The sequence below is a fragment of the Megascapheus bottae genome, chromosome 3 (genome assembly GCF_031878675.1).
Source record: "Megascapheus bottae isolate mThoBot1 chromosome 3, mThoBot2.hap1, whole genome shotgun sequence".
Lineage (NCBI taxonomy): Eukaryota > Metazoa > Chordata > Mammalia > Rodentia > Geomyidae > Megascapheus > Megascapheus bottae.
In genome coordinates this window covers 86,312,306-86,329,225 of record NC_143511.1, presented here as the reverse complement: position 1 = coordinate 86,329,225, position 16,920 = coordinate 86,312,306, and the positions used below count along the sequence as shown (strand labels likewise).

General features: G+C 49.0%; 1 protein-coding gene across 4 annotated transcripts in view; it reads right to left on the bottom strand.

Annotated features, from left to right (window-relative positions):
• Fubp3 (far upstream element binding protein 3) overlaps positions 1-16,920 on the bottom strand; it is a 54,159-nt gene that overhangs the window by 8,178 nt on the left and 29,061 nt on the right. For all 4 annotated transcript variants that reach the window (XM_090330824.1, XM_090330823.1, XM_090330822.1 and 1 more), the window contains 10 exons: positions 16,671-16,704; positions 13,878-13,927; positions 13,421-13,492; positions 12,090-12,147; positions 9,974-10,136; positions 6,978-7,076; positions 6,145-6,249; positions 5,042-5,144; positions 3,991-4,091; positions 2,107-2,248 (listed from right to left, as the gene is read on the bottom strand). In XM_090330824.1, the coding sequence (XP_090186950.1) occupies positions 2,107-2,248; positions 3,991-4,091; positions 5,042-5,144; positions 6,145-6,249; positions 6,978-7,076; positions 9,974-10,136; positions 12,090-12,147; positions 13,421-13,492; positions 13,878-13,927; positions 16,671-16,704 (927 nt within the window). The remainder of the gene's footprint in view (positions 1-2,106; positions 2,249-3,990; positions 4,092-5,041; positions 5,145-6,144; positions 6,250-6,977; positions 7,077-9,973; positions 10,137-12,089; positions 12,148-13,420; positions 13,493-13,877; positions 13,928-16,670; positions 16,705-16,920) is intronic.

The following is a 16,920-nucleotide window of genomic DNA, read 5'->3' as shown; positions in this document are numbered from 1 at the left end:
GAAAGCGGACTGTGGAACCGGGTGCTGGTGTCTTACGTCTGTAATCCCCCCTACTCAGGAGGCTGAGAGCTGAGGGTTTTGATTCATAGCCGGCTCAGGCACTAAAGTCTGTGAGTCTCATATCTCCAATTAATCACTAGGAAAACTGGAAGAGGGGCTGTGGCTCAAGTGGTAGAGCACTAGCTCTGAGCTGAAGAGCTCAGGGAGAGGGTCAGGTCCCTCCTCCCCAAAAAAGGAAGAAAGAACGGGAAAAAAAGAAAGGAAGGAAGGAGAAAGAAAATGGACTATATACATTGTGGGTATGGGGGGACAGGATGGAAAAACTGGGAGAGTGAGGGAAAGGGTACAATGTCCCAAAAGAAATGTACTTTTTACCTGATTTAAGGAACTATATTCTCTCTGAACATCATCTTGATGATTAACAATTTAAAAATAATTAAAAAAAAAAAAGAGAGAGATACCAGAGGGCTAGCTAGTCAGTCCCCTTTCTGTTGTGGAGGGGCATGATGTAAGAATAAAACCATCATGAAGCAAAACAGGAGGCCCTCAAGAAACAACAACATGACAGTCTTTATATTTTAACAGCATCCCAAATAGAAAAATACATTGTTCTTGTTAAAAAATAAGAGGTAGGCTGAGAGTTTGGCCTAGTGGTTAAAGTGCTTGCCTAGTATGCAGGAAGACCTGGGTTCAATTCCTCGGTACCACATACATAGAAAAAAGCCAGAAATGGTGCTGAGGCTCAAGTGGTAGACTCTAGCCTTGAGAAAGTCCAAGGACAGTGCTCAGGCCCTGAGCTCAAGCCCAGGATTGACAAAAAAAAAAAAAAAAAAAAAAAAAAAAAAAAAAAAAAAAAAAAAAAAAGCAAGAGGTAGAGCTGTGACTCAAGTGGCAGAATGCTAACTTTAAGCACAAAAGCTTAGGAACTGGAGCCAGGAGTTTGGCCTAGGGGTAGTGTGCTTGCCTAGCACGCATGAAAACCGGGGTTCAATTCCTCAGTACCACATACATAGAAAAAAAAGCCAGAAGTGGTGCTGAGGCTCAAGTGGTAGAGCTCTGGCCTTGAGAAAGTCCAAGGGCAGTGCTCAGGCCCTGAGCTCAACCCCAGGACTGGCAAAAAAACAAAACAAAACAAAACAAAAAAACCGCTCAGGGACAGTGCACAAAGGAAAGAGGGGGATAAGAGAGAAGGTGGGAAGGGGGGAGAAAGAGAGACTCCAGGTAGTACGTAGATGGTATTGCTTCTTCTATATGCTTCCAAATGAAGCAACAGAGAACACAAGGGCAAATGGAAGTCTGGGCCAGCAACCAGGCTGGGTGCAGCCCTGCAGGGAGCTCCTTCCTGAGGGGCCCTGGCAGTCCTTAACAAGGCAGTTATTAACATGTGTACAACCAACTAAGAAATCACTCCCGAGGCTGGGAAGGATGGCTCATGCCTGTAATTCTAGTGACTCAGGAGGCTGAGACTTGAGAATTGCTTTTCAAAGCCAGCCTGGGCAGGAAAGTCTGTAAGACTCTTATCTCCAATTAAGCACAGAAAAAGCTGGAGGTAGAGCTGTGGCTCAAATGGTATAATAGCTAGCTTTGAGCACAAAAGGCTCAGGGACAATGCACAGTTCCAGAGTTCCAAGTCCCCAGAACTGGCAAAAAAGTAAGGAAGGAAGGAAGGGAGGAAGATGGGCGGGCGGGCGGGCAGGAAGAAGAAATCATAACGTGAATGGGATGTGTCTGGAATGGGAGATTACCTGCCTAGCACTTGTGAGGTCTTGCGTTCAGTTCCCAGCATTGGAAAAATAAAATAAAAGTAAGCTGCCTTTCCTTGTTATTACTAAAGGCCAAGGTCCAAGTCCATTGAGGCAAAGAAGAGATGTATGACAGACATGGCCATGGCTACCGCTGATGGCTTTGCTGGCAGGGTCTGCCCTCGCTGCTCAGCAGGCCCAGCAGGGCCTCTGAGAAAGCCCTTGCCACCCCACCTCTGTGCACACCCCTGGTACCCTGCTTCGTCAGGCACAGGGGCCTCTGAGAAAGCCAAGTAAAGCAGGGCTCGGTGGAGGGCGTCTGGCACCCTGGGTCCTGGCCCACCTCGGAGCCACTGCCTCTTACCTTTGCCGATGACTAGGCCACACTTGTCTGCTGGCACAGTGTATGTTACTTCTTGGATGCTGCCAGGGGTGCCCACACTCCAGTCACTTCGGCCACGGCCTCTCCCTCGGGCCACCGCCAGCCCTCCAAAGCCATCTCTTTCCTAGGAAGAAGAACAGGCTTCGTGTGGCAGGCCCTGTCACCGGCACCCGCACGTGCCAGCTTCTCTAGGGAAGTGGTAAAGTAACCACATTCTTTCAGACCACCTAGTGCCCCAGGAGGCTATGTGCAGGTAAACGGCACAGACATGCACTGGAAACACACAGGCTGATGGAAATGCCTGCCTGAAGCCCCATGCCTTCCTCTCTGGCACGTTAATTACGGTACCAAATCTCTAGGGCCTCCTCCAAGCTGAAGCTGCTCTTTCTGTGGCTGATACCTGCTGAGCCTAAAGATGCTAATGCGTTCTGGGTATCAGAGTGACACGAGTGTATCATGTGATCCTGACCTCCCTGGCCAGGCTGCACAGAAGAACAATTTATAGTCACTGATGTCTGAGTCAGAATACCTTGCACTCAAAGACAGCAAAAAGGACAAAAACAGGTTGTCTTGCTCCTCAGAAAAGGCAGAAAAGTTACTCAGGGGATCTCTATGGGCCACTGGAGGAAGCAGGGAATAAATGTTTTACATGCTGAACCTGGTCAGGCTAGTCTTCCTCAAGCAAGAAGCCACTCGATGGTGGTACAACACAGTGGAGAAGTATTTGGCAACCCTGCTATGTCAGCTTTGAGAGAACAGACCACCAGACGCTAAGCCAGAGGAGAGCTAAGATAACTGGTGTGCTTTCTCCTGCACTCTACTTTCAGCAAAGACAACTGACAGGTTAATGGAGTAATCTGAGCAATGTTTGTTAAAACATACACTCACAGCCAACTTTCTGGGTTATCATCAGAGGTGGACGAACACCTCAGCCTCTGTGTCTCTACACTCAACAGAGACAATCCAGTGGCTGCTTCTCATCTCAGGAACTGCTGGGGATTATGGCTAAAAACCAAGCCCTTGCTGGGTGATGGTGGCGCCTACCTAGAAGGCTGGGATCTGAGGATCACATTTTGAAAACAGGACTGGCAGCAAAGTCTGCCAGACTAGTATCTGGAATGAACCTTCAAAAAGCTGGAAGTAGAGCTGTGATTCCAGGGGTAGATAGCTTGTCTTGAGTGAGAAAACTCGGATGGCACTCAAGTTTAAACTCCAGCGTTGGTATAGAATCTTGGGAGTTCCAACGCAGGAGTGGAAGCTGCACTGACCCTGTTTTCCCCAGCTGCAAGGCTCGGCTCTGCGCTCCCCCTACCCACCCTAAGCACGGAGGCTCTGCTTCCTCTGGGTTTAAAGCTCTCAAAATAGTTGCAGAGGAACGAAGGCTCTGGTCTCTTGAGTTTCCCAGGCTGGTCCAAGATCACATGGCTAAGGGCAGAACTTGAAATACAATTTCCAAACCAGTGTTTTTTTTTGCTTTGGGTCTAGTTGTTCTCACTTTTTCTAACCCCACACACATGGAGAGCATTGCTGATTGGCTACCACTTGTAGCAACTCTAGTGCAAATGACAGTGTTCTGAAAATTCAGAGAACCAAGAGAAGACAGCATGAGGAGTCGGCAGGGCCTGGAGTGCTGTCTTGATTTCATTTCATTTAAAATGTTTAGACTGTTGAGAATTTGGCATTCTTCTTGGTATTCTCCCAAAGTAGGCAGGAACTTACAGGGTAAAGAAAACCTATGTCTTGGACACCACAGCAATACACCAGAAAACGACAAGGAAAAAGACACAGAGAGGAAGGGATAGGGCAGATTTAAAGATGGCTCTGTGAGGGTACCATCTGGCCCTGGGGCCAGATCTTCGCACCCACCTGAGCTGTGAGAATCAGTTCGTTGATGATATGTGCCGCATGCTGACAACGGTCAGGAGGGCCGATGACCTGGGCTGCCCTCTCTGGACTAATCCCATCATCTGTGGAACCGGGTAAGAGGGAGTATTAGAATAGCCCAAACGGGGAAGGAAACCAAGGCCAATCTGATGAACAGGCCATTTTCTTACCAGTGCCAAAAAGGCAACAAGACTCTCACCAGTTCCACTCTTCTGCAGTGGCTTGATCATAGGAAAATGTGTGTGACTTTCTTTGCACATTGCAGGCCGATAATCACTGTGCAAGGAGTTATTCTGAAAACCTATCATTAGAAACCAAGTGTGGTGTTGTATGCTTGTAATCCTAGCACTTGGGACACTAAAACAGGAAGATTTGAGGTTTTAGGCCAGCCTGGACTACACAGTGAGACCTTGCCACAAACAAAACTCTGTAGGTTTCTGTGTATGTTATATGGTATATGTGTGTATACTAGTACTGGGGCTTGAGCTCTGAGACCTTAGCTCTCCCGAAGCTTTTTCACTTGAGGCTGGTACTCTACCACTTGAGCTATACTTGCTCTGCTTATGGCTTTTGGGTGGAAATAAAGGAGTCCCACAGATGTTCTTGCCAGCCTGGCTTTGAACCTAGATCCTCAGAGCTTAGCTTTTTGAGTAGCCAGGATTATAGGATTACTCCCACAGTGAGTGTGTGTGCGTGTACATACATGCATGCAGGCTTGTGTCTGAAGACTTTTCTTAATGAAATTACAAAGTGAAAATGCCATGTCCATTTTCCCCGCACTGTAGTAAAACAATAACAACCCCCCCCCCAAAAAAAAAGCCAGGCCTGTAAATACTTAGACTAATAAGCATGCTGCCAGAAGAAAGTGAACTCAAGCTAGTAAGCATGCAGAAAGGGCCAAGAGAAAAAGCAGACTGGGAATCTGGTAACATGATGGGGCAAGGAAAAAAGGGACCATGTGTGCTTAGGGCCACCAGCCTGGTTTCTGAGCTGTGAAACTTGACTATAATGCCTGTGAACCATGACAACCAACCTGGTTTAAACTGAATCCTCACGCCAGCGTCATTTTGGATCTTTTTGATCATTTCTCCATTTCTTCCTATTACTATCCCAACAGCAAACCTAGGCACAGACACCTAGTAACACAGACAAAACCTTGTCACAACTTCTGCAAATCTGGCTTATTTTTGAAAAGGGACAGATTTTAAAATGGAAGTCATCTTTATTATAATACAATTCTGGAAATAATATAAAGCGAAGGATAGTTGATTTCATTTCCCATGATTATTAGATCTGACCAAAATAACTTATCAAAAAGAAAAAGAAAACTTACTGATAAAAACAACCAATTTGAAGCCCTGTGTAGTGGCTCACGCCTGTAATCCTAGCTACTCAGGAGGCTGAGATCTGAGGATCTCGGTTCAATGCCAGCCTGGGCACAAAAGGACTTGAGACTCTTATTTCCAATTAACCACAAGAAAACAGGAACTGGGCCTTGGCTCAGGGGTAGGGTGGTAGCCTTGAGCTGAAGAGCTCAGGGACAGCACCTAGGCTGAGTTTAAGCCCTATGCCCCACCAAAAAAAAAAAAAAAAAAGACCAATTTGATTATATCAGTGATCCTTCAAGGTACACATTTTCTTCACTGTGAAAGCTGTGCTACTAAATAGAGATCATGTCACCCAGCCACTGGTGAAGTCGTAGTGTCATGTTCAGTGGTGTTAAATACATCGATCATGCTGTGTCACCATCTACTTGAAACTCTGCCATCACCCAAGCAGCTCTGTCCATTACACAATGACCTGCCCCCTCTAGGTCCTCTGCTCAGGTTTCACCTATGGTGCAATGTTCATCCATGGCGTAGGAGCACCAAACCTTCAATGGATGAGGGAAGCCGCTCAGTGGCAGAGCGCTTGCCTGTCCTTGGGTTTGTCACAGCGCTGCCATCTCACCTCATCAATAATGGGATGCCAGGCTTGACACTACCACAAGATCAACAAGAAAACCTGGACTTCGGCAGCAAGCTAACCTTTAGAGTAAAATCTCCAGCAATCTCTGTGCAATATGCACAGAGTGTGGCCTCCCACACTAGGCCCCGTCTGTCCTCACCCCTAGACAGTCAGTGTGCTCTTGCTCACCTCTATGCTGCCTCCTCCAACTCGGGAGCCAAAATCACCCCGAACACCTCGGAAGTCCGCCTGGTCTTTTTCTCGGATGATCTCCAGAACCATTTCTTTTGCTTGCTGCATCACCACAAATGAAAGGTATCATGGAAGAAACCACAAAGTAAAATCAATCTGGGTGAAATGTCAAGATAAAACCCTCCCTATGTAGGTCCAAAGACACAGAAGGTGCCCGTCTGTGAGAAAACTTGCTTACTACTTCTGGCACACAGGCAGGCTGCTGGTGAGGCTGAGACGGTGAGTTCCACCGGCATTCACATTCTGCAGCCAGCAATATGGCCCCTGGCCAGGCACCAAGCCCTAGCTACTTTCAGCAGCAGGGTGAATTTCTAGGAGTGCATGTAATAAGCACCTGCATGTCTGGGCTGTGGCCTATATCCACCTCCACACCCATGGCAGAAGGCCTGCAAAATAGGCATGACAGGATGGAGAAGGGCCTTGGAGGAACTGTGTGCGAGCTGAGCATAGGCCAGCAAAACCAACACTGCCTCTCCTCTGGTCAGCAGCACCCAGCAGTACCTCCTACTCTGGAACCATTGCATATGGCTGTTCCTGGCAGCCCCCTATCCTCATACTGCTGCTGAGCACTTTAAGTGCAGTGAGTGAAAAAAAAGGATGCGCTTGTATTCACACCGACGCCCCCACAAGCAGCCACATGTGACCAGCAGTAACTACAATGGGCGATATGCTCTCTTTGCAAACAGAGGACCCCCCCCCCCCAGATCAGTCAGTAAACACTAAAACTCAGCCCCATATCCAAGAACCCCCTGGCCCCCAGTCTTTCCTACCTGTACTTTAAATGGATCGCCCGTGATACGAAGAGGCTTGTCTGCCCCCGTGGGCAGTGGGCCATCTTGGATCATGACCATTTTCACACCTGTCCGCTCCTGTGGAACACATACCACACAGCGCTCAGGGCCAGGAGTAAGATGTGGACTGGAAAGCTCATGTCCCACCCAAACAGCCTCCTTACCCAGGGAGCCAACTTCTGGAATGTGACTTATAACCCCCTCCCCCAAACCATCTTTCCCCGCCCTTGCCCACGGCCAGTCCTAGGGCTTGCACTGTCCTTGGACACTTTTTTGCTCAAGGCTAGTGCTCTACCACTTGAGCCATAGCACCACTTCCAGCCTTTTCTGAGGATGTGGCCAAGGAATTGAATTCAGGGATTCGTGAGTGCTAGGTGAGCACTCTACCACTAGGCTATGCTCCCGGCTCCCAAACCATCCTTCTTCCCTTGTCTAACCCTAACATTTTAATGTAAACATTAGTGAGCTGATTGGTCCGAATGCCCCCTGCTGCTCACAGAGCTCAGCACATACGGCCGGCTCCCTTTACAGGTGAAGAGGGCTCTCAGACAGGCCAGGGTTCCAGGGCAGCATTGCCACTGTTAAGTTTCCGGTATGTGCACACCCAAGGCTGGCCACGCCCTCCCCTGTAGCTGCAACACACGTTTGTTTAGAAGCAATGTCAGCAAAACGGAACTTGGTAACTGCATTTCTAGCTCTAGTCTCATAAGCTGGTTTAGCTATTACTATGTTTACTGGGAAAATATGCACCTGATGAACTTGTTGGGGATGCTAAAAGCTAAAATGTGCTTGGCCCAAGTCCTGAGGTGAGGAAGGGATCCTGCCACTAACAGTAGCTGTTGTTTACGAAGTACCTTCCCAGTACCAGCCAGAATAGATGTCACTTCAGCTCTGTAACATCCTGTCTTTTATGGAGAAGGGCCCTGAGCCCTAAATGTTTGCTTTTGTGTGTGCCAGTCCTAGAACTTGAGCTTTTGTTTGCTCAGTTAGTGCTCTACCATTTCAGCCACAGCCTCATTTCCATCTTTGTGGTGGTTAACTGGAGGCAAGAGTCTCACAAGTTTTCCTGCTGGGACTGGTTTTGAACCACAATCCTTAGAATTAAGCCTCCCAATTAGCTAGAAGATCCTCCAGCTCTAGCTTCCGGTAGAGGGTGTGTGTGTGAGTGTGCTCGCGCATGAGTTCACTCTAGAGCCCCAGCTCTAGCTTCCGGTAGGGGTGTGTGTGTGTGTTCACTGTAGAGCTCCATTTCTGGCTTTTTGGTAGTTCATTGGAGGTTAGAGTCTCTAGGACAGGACTGGGAGTGTGGTCTAGTGGTAGAGTGCTTGCCTACCATATGTGAAGCTCTGGGTTCGATTCCTCAGTACCACATACATAGAAAATGCTGGAAGTGGTGCTGTGGCTCAAGTGGTAGAGTGCTAGCCTTGAGAAAAAGACAGTACCCAGGCCCTGAGTTCAAGCCCCAGGATTGGGGGAGGGGGGAAAAGTCTTATGGACCATCTTGTCCAGGCTGGCTTTGAACTATGATCCCCACTCAGATCTTAGCTTCCTGAGTTAGTGCCTGGCTTCATACCCAGCATTAAATGAACATTTAAGAGCACAGAACTGATGAGGAGAGAAGTAGGGTTGGGCCCCAGTCTGACACTGTACGTTCACTGGGGATGCTGTCATAGGATGGCACACCTAACAGTTCTGATGGCTTTTTGGCCACGATGGCTGTGTTCCAGGGCACACCTGTCCAACACTGCCGACATACTTGGCATGGAGCCTATGCCCACTGAATGGAGGAAGCCTTTCTCACATGGGCAGAGATTTGGAAAGGAGGCTCAGCATGCATGTGCAAGGCCAGCTCCAGAGGGGCAGCTGGATGTGACACCCCCACATACCCAGGAAGATGAAGGTCCACTGCCCCCCCCAGGAGGATGAAGACCCATTGCCCCCCCTCAGGAGGATGAAGACCCACTGCCCCCCCTCAAGAAGATGAAGACCCACTGCCCCCCCCTCAGGAGGATGAAGACCCACTGCCCCCCCTCAGGAGGATGAAGACCCACTGCCCCCCCTCAGGAGGATAAGGACCCACTGCCCCCCCTCAGGAGGATGAAGACCCACTGCCCCCCTCAGGAGGATGAAGACTCACTGCCCCCCCTCAGAAGGATAAGGACCCACTGCCCCCCCTCAGGAGGATGAAGACTCACTGCCCCCCCTCAGGAGGATAAGGACCCACTGCTCCCCCTCAGGAGGATGAAGACCCACTGCCCCCCCTCAAGAAGATGAAGACCCACTGCCCCCCCTCAGGAAGATGAAGACTCACTGCCCCCCCTCAGGAGGATGAAGACTCACTGCCCCCCCTCAGGAGGATAAGGACCCACTGCCCCCCCTCAGGAGGATGAAGACTCACTGCCCCCCCTCAGGAGGATAAGGACCCACTGCTCCCCCTCAGGAGGATGAAGACCCACTGCCCCCCCTCAGGAGGATGAAGACTCACTGCCCCCCCTCAGGAGGATAAGGACCCACTGCCCCCCCTCAGGAGGATGAAGACTCACTGCCCCCCCTCAGGAGGATAAGGACCCACTGCTCCCCCTCAAGAGGATGAAGACCCACTGCCCCCCCTCAGGAGGATGAAGACTCACTGCCCCCCCTCAGGAGGATAAGGACCCACTGCCCCCCCTCAGGAGGATGAAGACTCACTGCCCCCCCTCAGGAGGATAAGGACCCACTGCTCCCCCTCAGGAGGATGAAGACCCACTGCCCCCCCTCAAGAAGATGAAGACCCACTGCCCCCCCTCAGGAGGATGAAGACCCACTGCCCCCCCTCAAGAAGATGAAGACCCATGCCCCCCCCCACGAGGATGAAGGCTCACTGCCCCCCTCACACAAGGATGAGGGATGAAGGCTCACTGCCCCCCCCCCAACCCCAGGAGGATGAAGACCCACTGCAGGGCAGCACTCTCCTCCATGCTGTGAGGCTCACATACCTGCAATTGCTTGATTGTTTCCCCTCCTTTGCCAATGACCAGACCCACTTTTGATGCAGGGATAAGGATCTCCTGGACAGTGCTGTTGCCATCCATGTCATTATGAAAGCCAGGCCCATTCCGACAGCGGTCCACAATCTGCCCCAGGAGTCGTTTGGCTTGTCTTTGGGAAGGAAAAAGACCAAAGAGAACCACATTAAATGAGTGCTTGAGGTCTGCGAGGGAAGGAAACAGCACAGGGAAAAGCAAGAGGGACTCAAGGCAGCCCTCTATCCAGCTCCAGCTCCTGCCCCACAACCTGGGAGGTCTCTGTGCTATCCGCCACTGCTTGCACACAGAGCAGGCTCCGTCCAGCCATCATGCCCTGCGTATCTGCTTGGGGGCTGCCCTTCTACTGGAATGTCAGCTGCCCCGGCAGCAGGGAGCCCCTACACGCCGCTCTTGCTTCCCAACCCAGCATAAGCCCCTCACAAAGAGTAGACACCCAGTACACACTTGTTCAACAAGGACGGGAGAGAGAGAGAGAGAGAGAGAGAGAGAGAGAGAGAGAGAGAGAGAGAGAGAGAGAGAGAGAGAGAGAGAGAGAGAGAGAGAGAGAGAGAGAGAGAGAGAGAGAGAGAGAGAGAGAGAGAGAGAGAGAGAGAGAGAGGAGGGGAAGGGGAGACTGAGAGAGTGCAATGAAAAAGACAGGGAGAAAGAAAGCAAGGGTTAGTAGTTGTTGCTCCAACTCCCATCAAACTCCAGATTTCTTCTCAATGACCAACCAAACTGCCCTATGACTTTCAAGCTTCGGCCAAAATGACTGTGGTTTTAAGAGAGGAAGGAAGGGGAGGCAGTGCCTTGCCGGCTGCAGCTATGCACTCACAGGCAGGCACCTTCTTTGCGGAGCCCAGCTGGTAGGATCTAGGGCTTGCCTCAAAGGCCGTGCTAACTGGCATCATGTCCATAGGATGAGGATGTGACCCAGCCTAGTAATGTTATCTGTTGGGCCAGCTTCTTTTTCTGCACCAGAATCTTCCCTGGCTGTTTGTTACTTGCAGACTTTATCCATCTCGGATAGATCTGGCTACTGAACATCTGGCTGCAATAATGCTCACAAAGTCTCAATCCTGGCGACTCAAAGTCCTCTGGCAGACAAGAAGTAGAAATGGTTAGAAGAGTGGTGGGAAGAAAGGAGAGAAGTAGAAACGAAGGTTGCCTTCTCAAGTTGTGAACCCTGTGTGCAGAGCCAGCTTCGTGGCCTTTCTCTGCTGCACAGCTTTTCAGCATTTTGCTGGCGTACTAGATTAACCTGCGCTGGAAGAAAATATCGTGACTCCAGCAGACCCATCCAGCTTGCCCTATAATGCACACCTGCCAGCCACAGTTATTCTGGTTCACCGCTTGCAATGTTACAGCAGAACAAGAGAATTTAAACTCATCTGGACTCCAGGAGAAATGGAAACAATAAAACAACCCTACCTATTGAGCCAGACATAATCTCAGCACCCTGTCTGCATGTACAACACTACACTAGATTGAAAAAGGGAAGCAAGCTGCCTCAACTCACCACCCCACCCTCTGAGGGTCCTTGGGTTTAGGAGGCCTGTGTCTGGCGCCATGCTCTGAGCATTCGAGTATCGCCACAGGAAAGCAGGGCCCCCAAAAGTCACGACACCTCTGGCCCTTAAATGGGCGAAGGCCATGAAGAATGGCTTCATTTAGCTCACAAATATCAGAAGGTAAGAGGGATCGGCCCAGGCAAAGATCTGGTGCCAGGGTTCTCTGTAGCTCGTGAAGTGACAGGCCCTCATGTGAAACTAGCTTTACCAAAACAAATTGATCGGCATGTGGACGGGTGATGTCTACTCCCGAGACCCTGGTTTATAAAGGAGATGCATGACCACTGTGGGGCATTCTGCAGGTTTGGAATAAAGGCAATACCTTGCGTACTTAAGGTCAGAGGAAAGCCCCTGGTGTGGCGACCTCCCAGATCTTTTTCCTGTTGGAGTGTTGGCTGTGTGGCCAGACTGCAGCACACATCAACAGGTTCAGTAATGGTTTTGCCCTTCCATTGCTCCCCACATGGGGAAGGAGGAAGAAGAGTGAAAGGAAAAAGTAAATAAAACAAACTTACTCAATACTTTCTGGGGTTCCGGTAAGTACACAGGGCCTCTCTGGAATCCCAGAACTCTCTACAAGAAGAATCAAGAAGATGAGGTGTGTTGGTGGGCACCAGGCAGCCGGGTGCCAGGTGTGTTGGTGGGCACCGGGCAGCCGAGTGCCTTTGCCTCTGTGTGCAGGCTGTCTCTGGGCTGTCCCTGCAGCTGGTTCCTACACCAGCCACCAAGGAACCCAGTTTCCCTAAAAGCCAGTGTGCCTGCTTTGCATGGGGACAGCAGATGAGGTGGGGGCTCCATTCTAGTTTCTTGGACAGCCAAGTCAGGAAGCACAGGTCTGCGACCCACCCAGGGGCTACTAATTGTCCAGCCACCTTCATGCTTCCCTCAACTTCTCCACGTCTAAAGCAGGCTTCCAACAGCTGTGAGGCTCACTAGCGAGGGACCGAATGATAAAACATATCTGGGCTCAGTCACTGCACGAGCACCCTAAGCAATCAGCAAGAGCAGTGCACACTGGCCCCGGCCGTTCAACAACACTGCACACGAGGATTCTGCCTGGTCCTCAAACTTACTTCTTATAATCCTTCCTCAAAAACTTGAGAGAGAGAGGGCTGGGGAATGAAGCTAACTGGTACAAGTATTTGCCTAGCATATGAGAGGCCCTGAGTTCAATCCCCAGCACTGCAAGAAAACAAACAAACAAACGAACAAAAAACCCAAGGGGGGAGAAAAAACTTGAAAAGAGAAAATAGCTAAGGCAGACACTGTTTTTCAAGTGTCTTTTTAGACAACAGCATGTCACTAGTCAAATGTTCTCCAGAACCCTCTCCAGTGAAAGAGGTCAAATTCAAGTGAGACCATACAGCTATAAATAAAACAAAACACGCCTTTCAGTCTGTATCCTCTACATCCACGGCCGATGTGAGCCTGGTAGGAAGGTCCTGAAGCAGCCGGAACCCATACTGGTCCTATTCCCTGAGGGAGGGGAAGCCAGCGTGCAGCCCCCAGAAGTGACTGCAAAGCTACAAGGCTCTTGCAGGTCCCACTAAGTCTGGCATAACATTCTGGTGCAGAAAACCAGGTCCTAGACAGCAGGTGTTCAGAAGGGGCGTGCCTGGCCAGAGAGCTGCACAAGTCCTACGCAGCAGGCAGGAGGGGGCTGCAAGACTGGGCTGGCTCTTGCTCCAGTGCTCCTGTGGGAATCCAAGGGCAGAAGTGCAAGGAGGACATCACATATACTTACCCAAGCCCCACAGTACTGATCAACTGCAAAGCGCTACACCTGGATCATTTTGCGAATACTGATTTCTATGAAACTAAGATCTATCAGTGAAGAGACCCTTACCTGAAGCAATCTGAATTTTGCAACCAGATTCTGCCTGAATCCGTGAGATCTGCTCCCCTCCCCTGCCGATAACTGCAACAAATTGAACAGGGTCAGAACATGCCTTTCATTCCATGTTTAATTACGCATAAATGACTCTATTAACTCAATAAACATTTACACTTGGCTCGCTGCTCACTACAAATCAAGTGGGACTTGTGAGTAGAAGATCTCAACTCTCTGGGTATGACAGCAATAGAAACCCCATGTGAAACACTGCAGAAACGTCCTGTGAGACACATTGGGTTGCTGGGGGGGGGGGGGGGGGTGGCTGGGACCAGACTCCATTACTCTGCCTTCTCCTTGGCCTAGGGAGAGGCAGCAGTGCTCCACAACTGTATAGAACACATGAGAAGCATCCTACGAAACTGCAAAAACAGGTAGGAATTAGGGAAAAAGAGGTACTGTAAATACTTACTAAAGCCCACCATTTTATCAGGCACTTTGAATTCTTCTGTTATTACTGCCCTAAAAAACAAAAACCAAAAAACCATTTTGGAGGGAAATAAAGACATAGAACACTTTTTTTTTGGGGGGTGGGGGTGGGGAGGACAGTCATGGGGTTGATCTCTGGGCCTAGGCGTTGTCCCTGAGCTCTTCAGTTCAAGGCTACCACTCTTCCACTTGAGCCACAACACCTCTTCCCATTTTCTGGTGGTTTGTTAATGATAAGAGTCTCATGAACTTTTTGGCCCAGGCTGGCTTTGAACCACGATCCTCAGACCTCAGCCTCCTGAGTAGTTAGGATTACAGGTGTGAGCCACCAGTACCCTGCTGAACACAGAATTTTATAACTACTTTAGAACCTCAAATTACCCACATTGGCACTGAGACATAACAAAGTAACCATGCCAATTTGGCCAAGGACTCATAAGCATTGATACAATGTCATTAAGTGATCCTTTGTGTTTCTTTAAATCTATTCCAATTTTTCTTTGGGGTGGGGGTAGGGAAGAAACTTACACATGATATTTGCAGGTATTGAAGATTATGTTGCTCTGGAAAACACCCAGACCCATCCCACTTATGGTTGCCGTGGCAGGGCCAGACCAAGTGATTCTGAAGATCTTATGCAGCCTGACAGCAGCTGTCAGGTCGCTTCTGAACACCTCTGAGGCCCTTTCTAGGGATAGATGCACCAGCCATCTATCCCTGAACACTAGAGATCCTCCAGGGTTTAGGGAGATGCTTAGGGAAATTTATTATGGTACACAATGTGGTCACATCTTTTGCTTACTGCTACTGGCTTCTCTACGTTTTTATTGTTTTCTGGTCTCCTTTCAATTGATCTATTTCTTCTAAGAAAGAGGGGGAAAATGCTTCAAATCAACAATATTCAATGAAAGTCTAACTGGTGTTGACCGAGACAGAACAGGTAGCTCACTAACACCAAGGCGCTTCTTTTGTTAAATGGTATCTCATCCACTGTGTGTGTGTTTTGCTAGTCCTGGCTTGAACTCAGGGACTGAGCGCTGTCTATGGGCTTTCCTCAAGGCTAGCGCTTTAGCACTTGAACTGTAGCACCGCTCCAGGCTTTTTTCTATGTAAGTGGTAACGAGGAATTGAACCCAGGTCTTTTTGAATGCTAGGCAAACACTCTACCCCTAGTCCAAACTCCCAGCCTCCCATGTGTGTGTTTTTTTAAATTACTGCATTGGCTCTTTCAACTAAAGTTGAATTTGCTATATAGTGTATTGCGGACAATATCCAATTTGCCTGATACCCCAGAAAGCAATTAAATCTAAACATTTACCTTAAAAAGAAGCTAAATACAAGTAGTTTTGGGGGGGGAAATGGCAAGCATTTTTAAACATCTCTCACACAGCTGGATTTTTACCCATCACAGAAAAGACTGAAGTGCATGTTTCTTAGAGGAAATGCAGCACTTACAAGAAATGTAATAGCATAAATAACATTTACCACTGATCACAGTGATGGGCCCAGACAGTCTTCTTGTGGTGTTTACACCCTCAGGTTTGTGTTCAAAGGTCCCTGGATATATGCATCCACCTTAAAATCAGGCAATTCTTGGCTTCCTAGTTAGAGGCACTGTGATGCTAATGCCAGCTCTCGCTGTCTACAGCAGAGGCCATACCTGTGCACTGCCAGCTGTCAGAGATGACAGCACTCCTGTATGTGTGGCCGCCAGGGCTGCCGCTCGCTCTTACCATGCACAGCACACTGTCTAAACTCAGAAGGCATTACAGGAAACTGACTAGAGGGCCTCCAACAACCACAATGGGAATGTCACACAGCTCGGTGGCAGCCTGGCCTGAGAAATAAAGCTGACAGATGCTCTGGGGAAGAGACACTGGGATGATCTACCGGGACTTATGGAAGGAAAGGCTTGCTCTAAATGCAAGGCTGAATCTTGCTTGCCTAATGCACCAGGCACACACAATTTGGAAAGTAACAACCTGACTAATTATAGCTCATTTAACAGGATACCACTTTGATACTAGTAATCTTGTTTCAGTTACTGTAATTCATTAACTAACAAAAGAAAGCAAACAGGAAAAAAAGCAGGCTGTAACTCTGGGGTAACTGACCCTTGGTGATTTCTTTAAGAACACAGGGCAGAGCTGTGCCTCTGGCAGGGCTTCTGTGTAACAGAATCCCTATGGAGAACTGGCTACTGCTTTCCTTTTAGGATGACCTTACGACCACAAGCATTCCCACCTTCCACACTGGCCTTTCCAAACCTATCCCATAGGTCTTTGAATCTCTCGAAATCCTCAATACTTAACAGAAGGCTGTGAGGGGAAATGGAGGCAGAAAACCCATAAACCAACTGGGAACTTGGCCAAGATTCTGTGGCCAGTCCCTATTACCAGGGTGGGGCCCTTGCTTCTAGTCTCCCCAAACTCTGTCCCACTCTCCAAGCCTAAGACCTCACATACTTCTTGAGTGAAGAGGCTGCAGGAAATTCCTAAGACGCTGGGGAAACCCATAAAACCAGGTGGGACAATTTCACATCTCACCTTTCAAGTTGAAAATGTGTAGTTTCCTGAGGCTAGGCACAAAAGGGATGGGTTTTTAGCTCTTGCCATCAGTTTGTACGTGGGCTTATGTTGTCTTGGGAATCTTATGGAAATCTAGCCTGTGGCTTCCACACTCCCAACCTCTGACTTGCTAACACTCCAGTACAGATGGTGGATCAATAAACAATTAGAAATGATCAATAAATAATAAAACATAACCCACTGCTTACCTTTGATGTACCAGGGCCCCTAACTGGTTACCCACTGTGGCAAAGAGAAAAAGAAAAGAAAAATCAAAGCATTAGCACGGATAAACTAACTTCATCCTTCTAAGAGTTCTTTACCATTTGAGGGGGAAGAAAGGCAGGGAGAGAGAAAGCAAACAGTAATTTAGGCTCAGTGGCGGAAATGAATGCAGTATATGATATGAAACAGGAGGGGACATCTTGATCAACACAGTCTCCAACCCAGTGTCCAGCT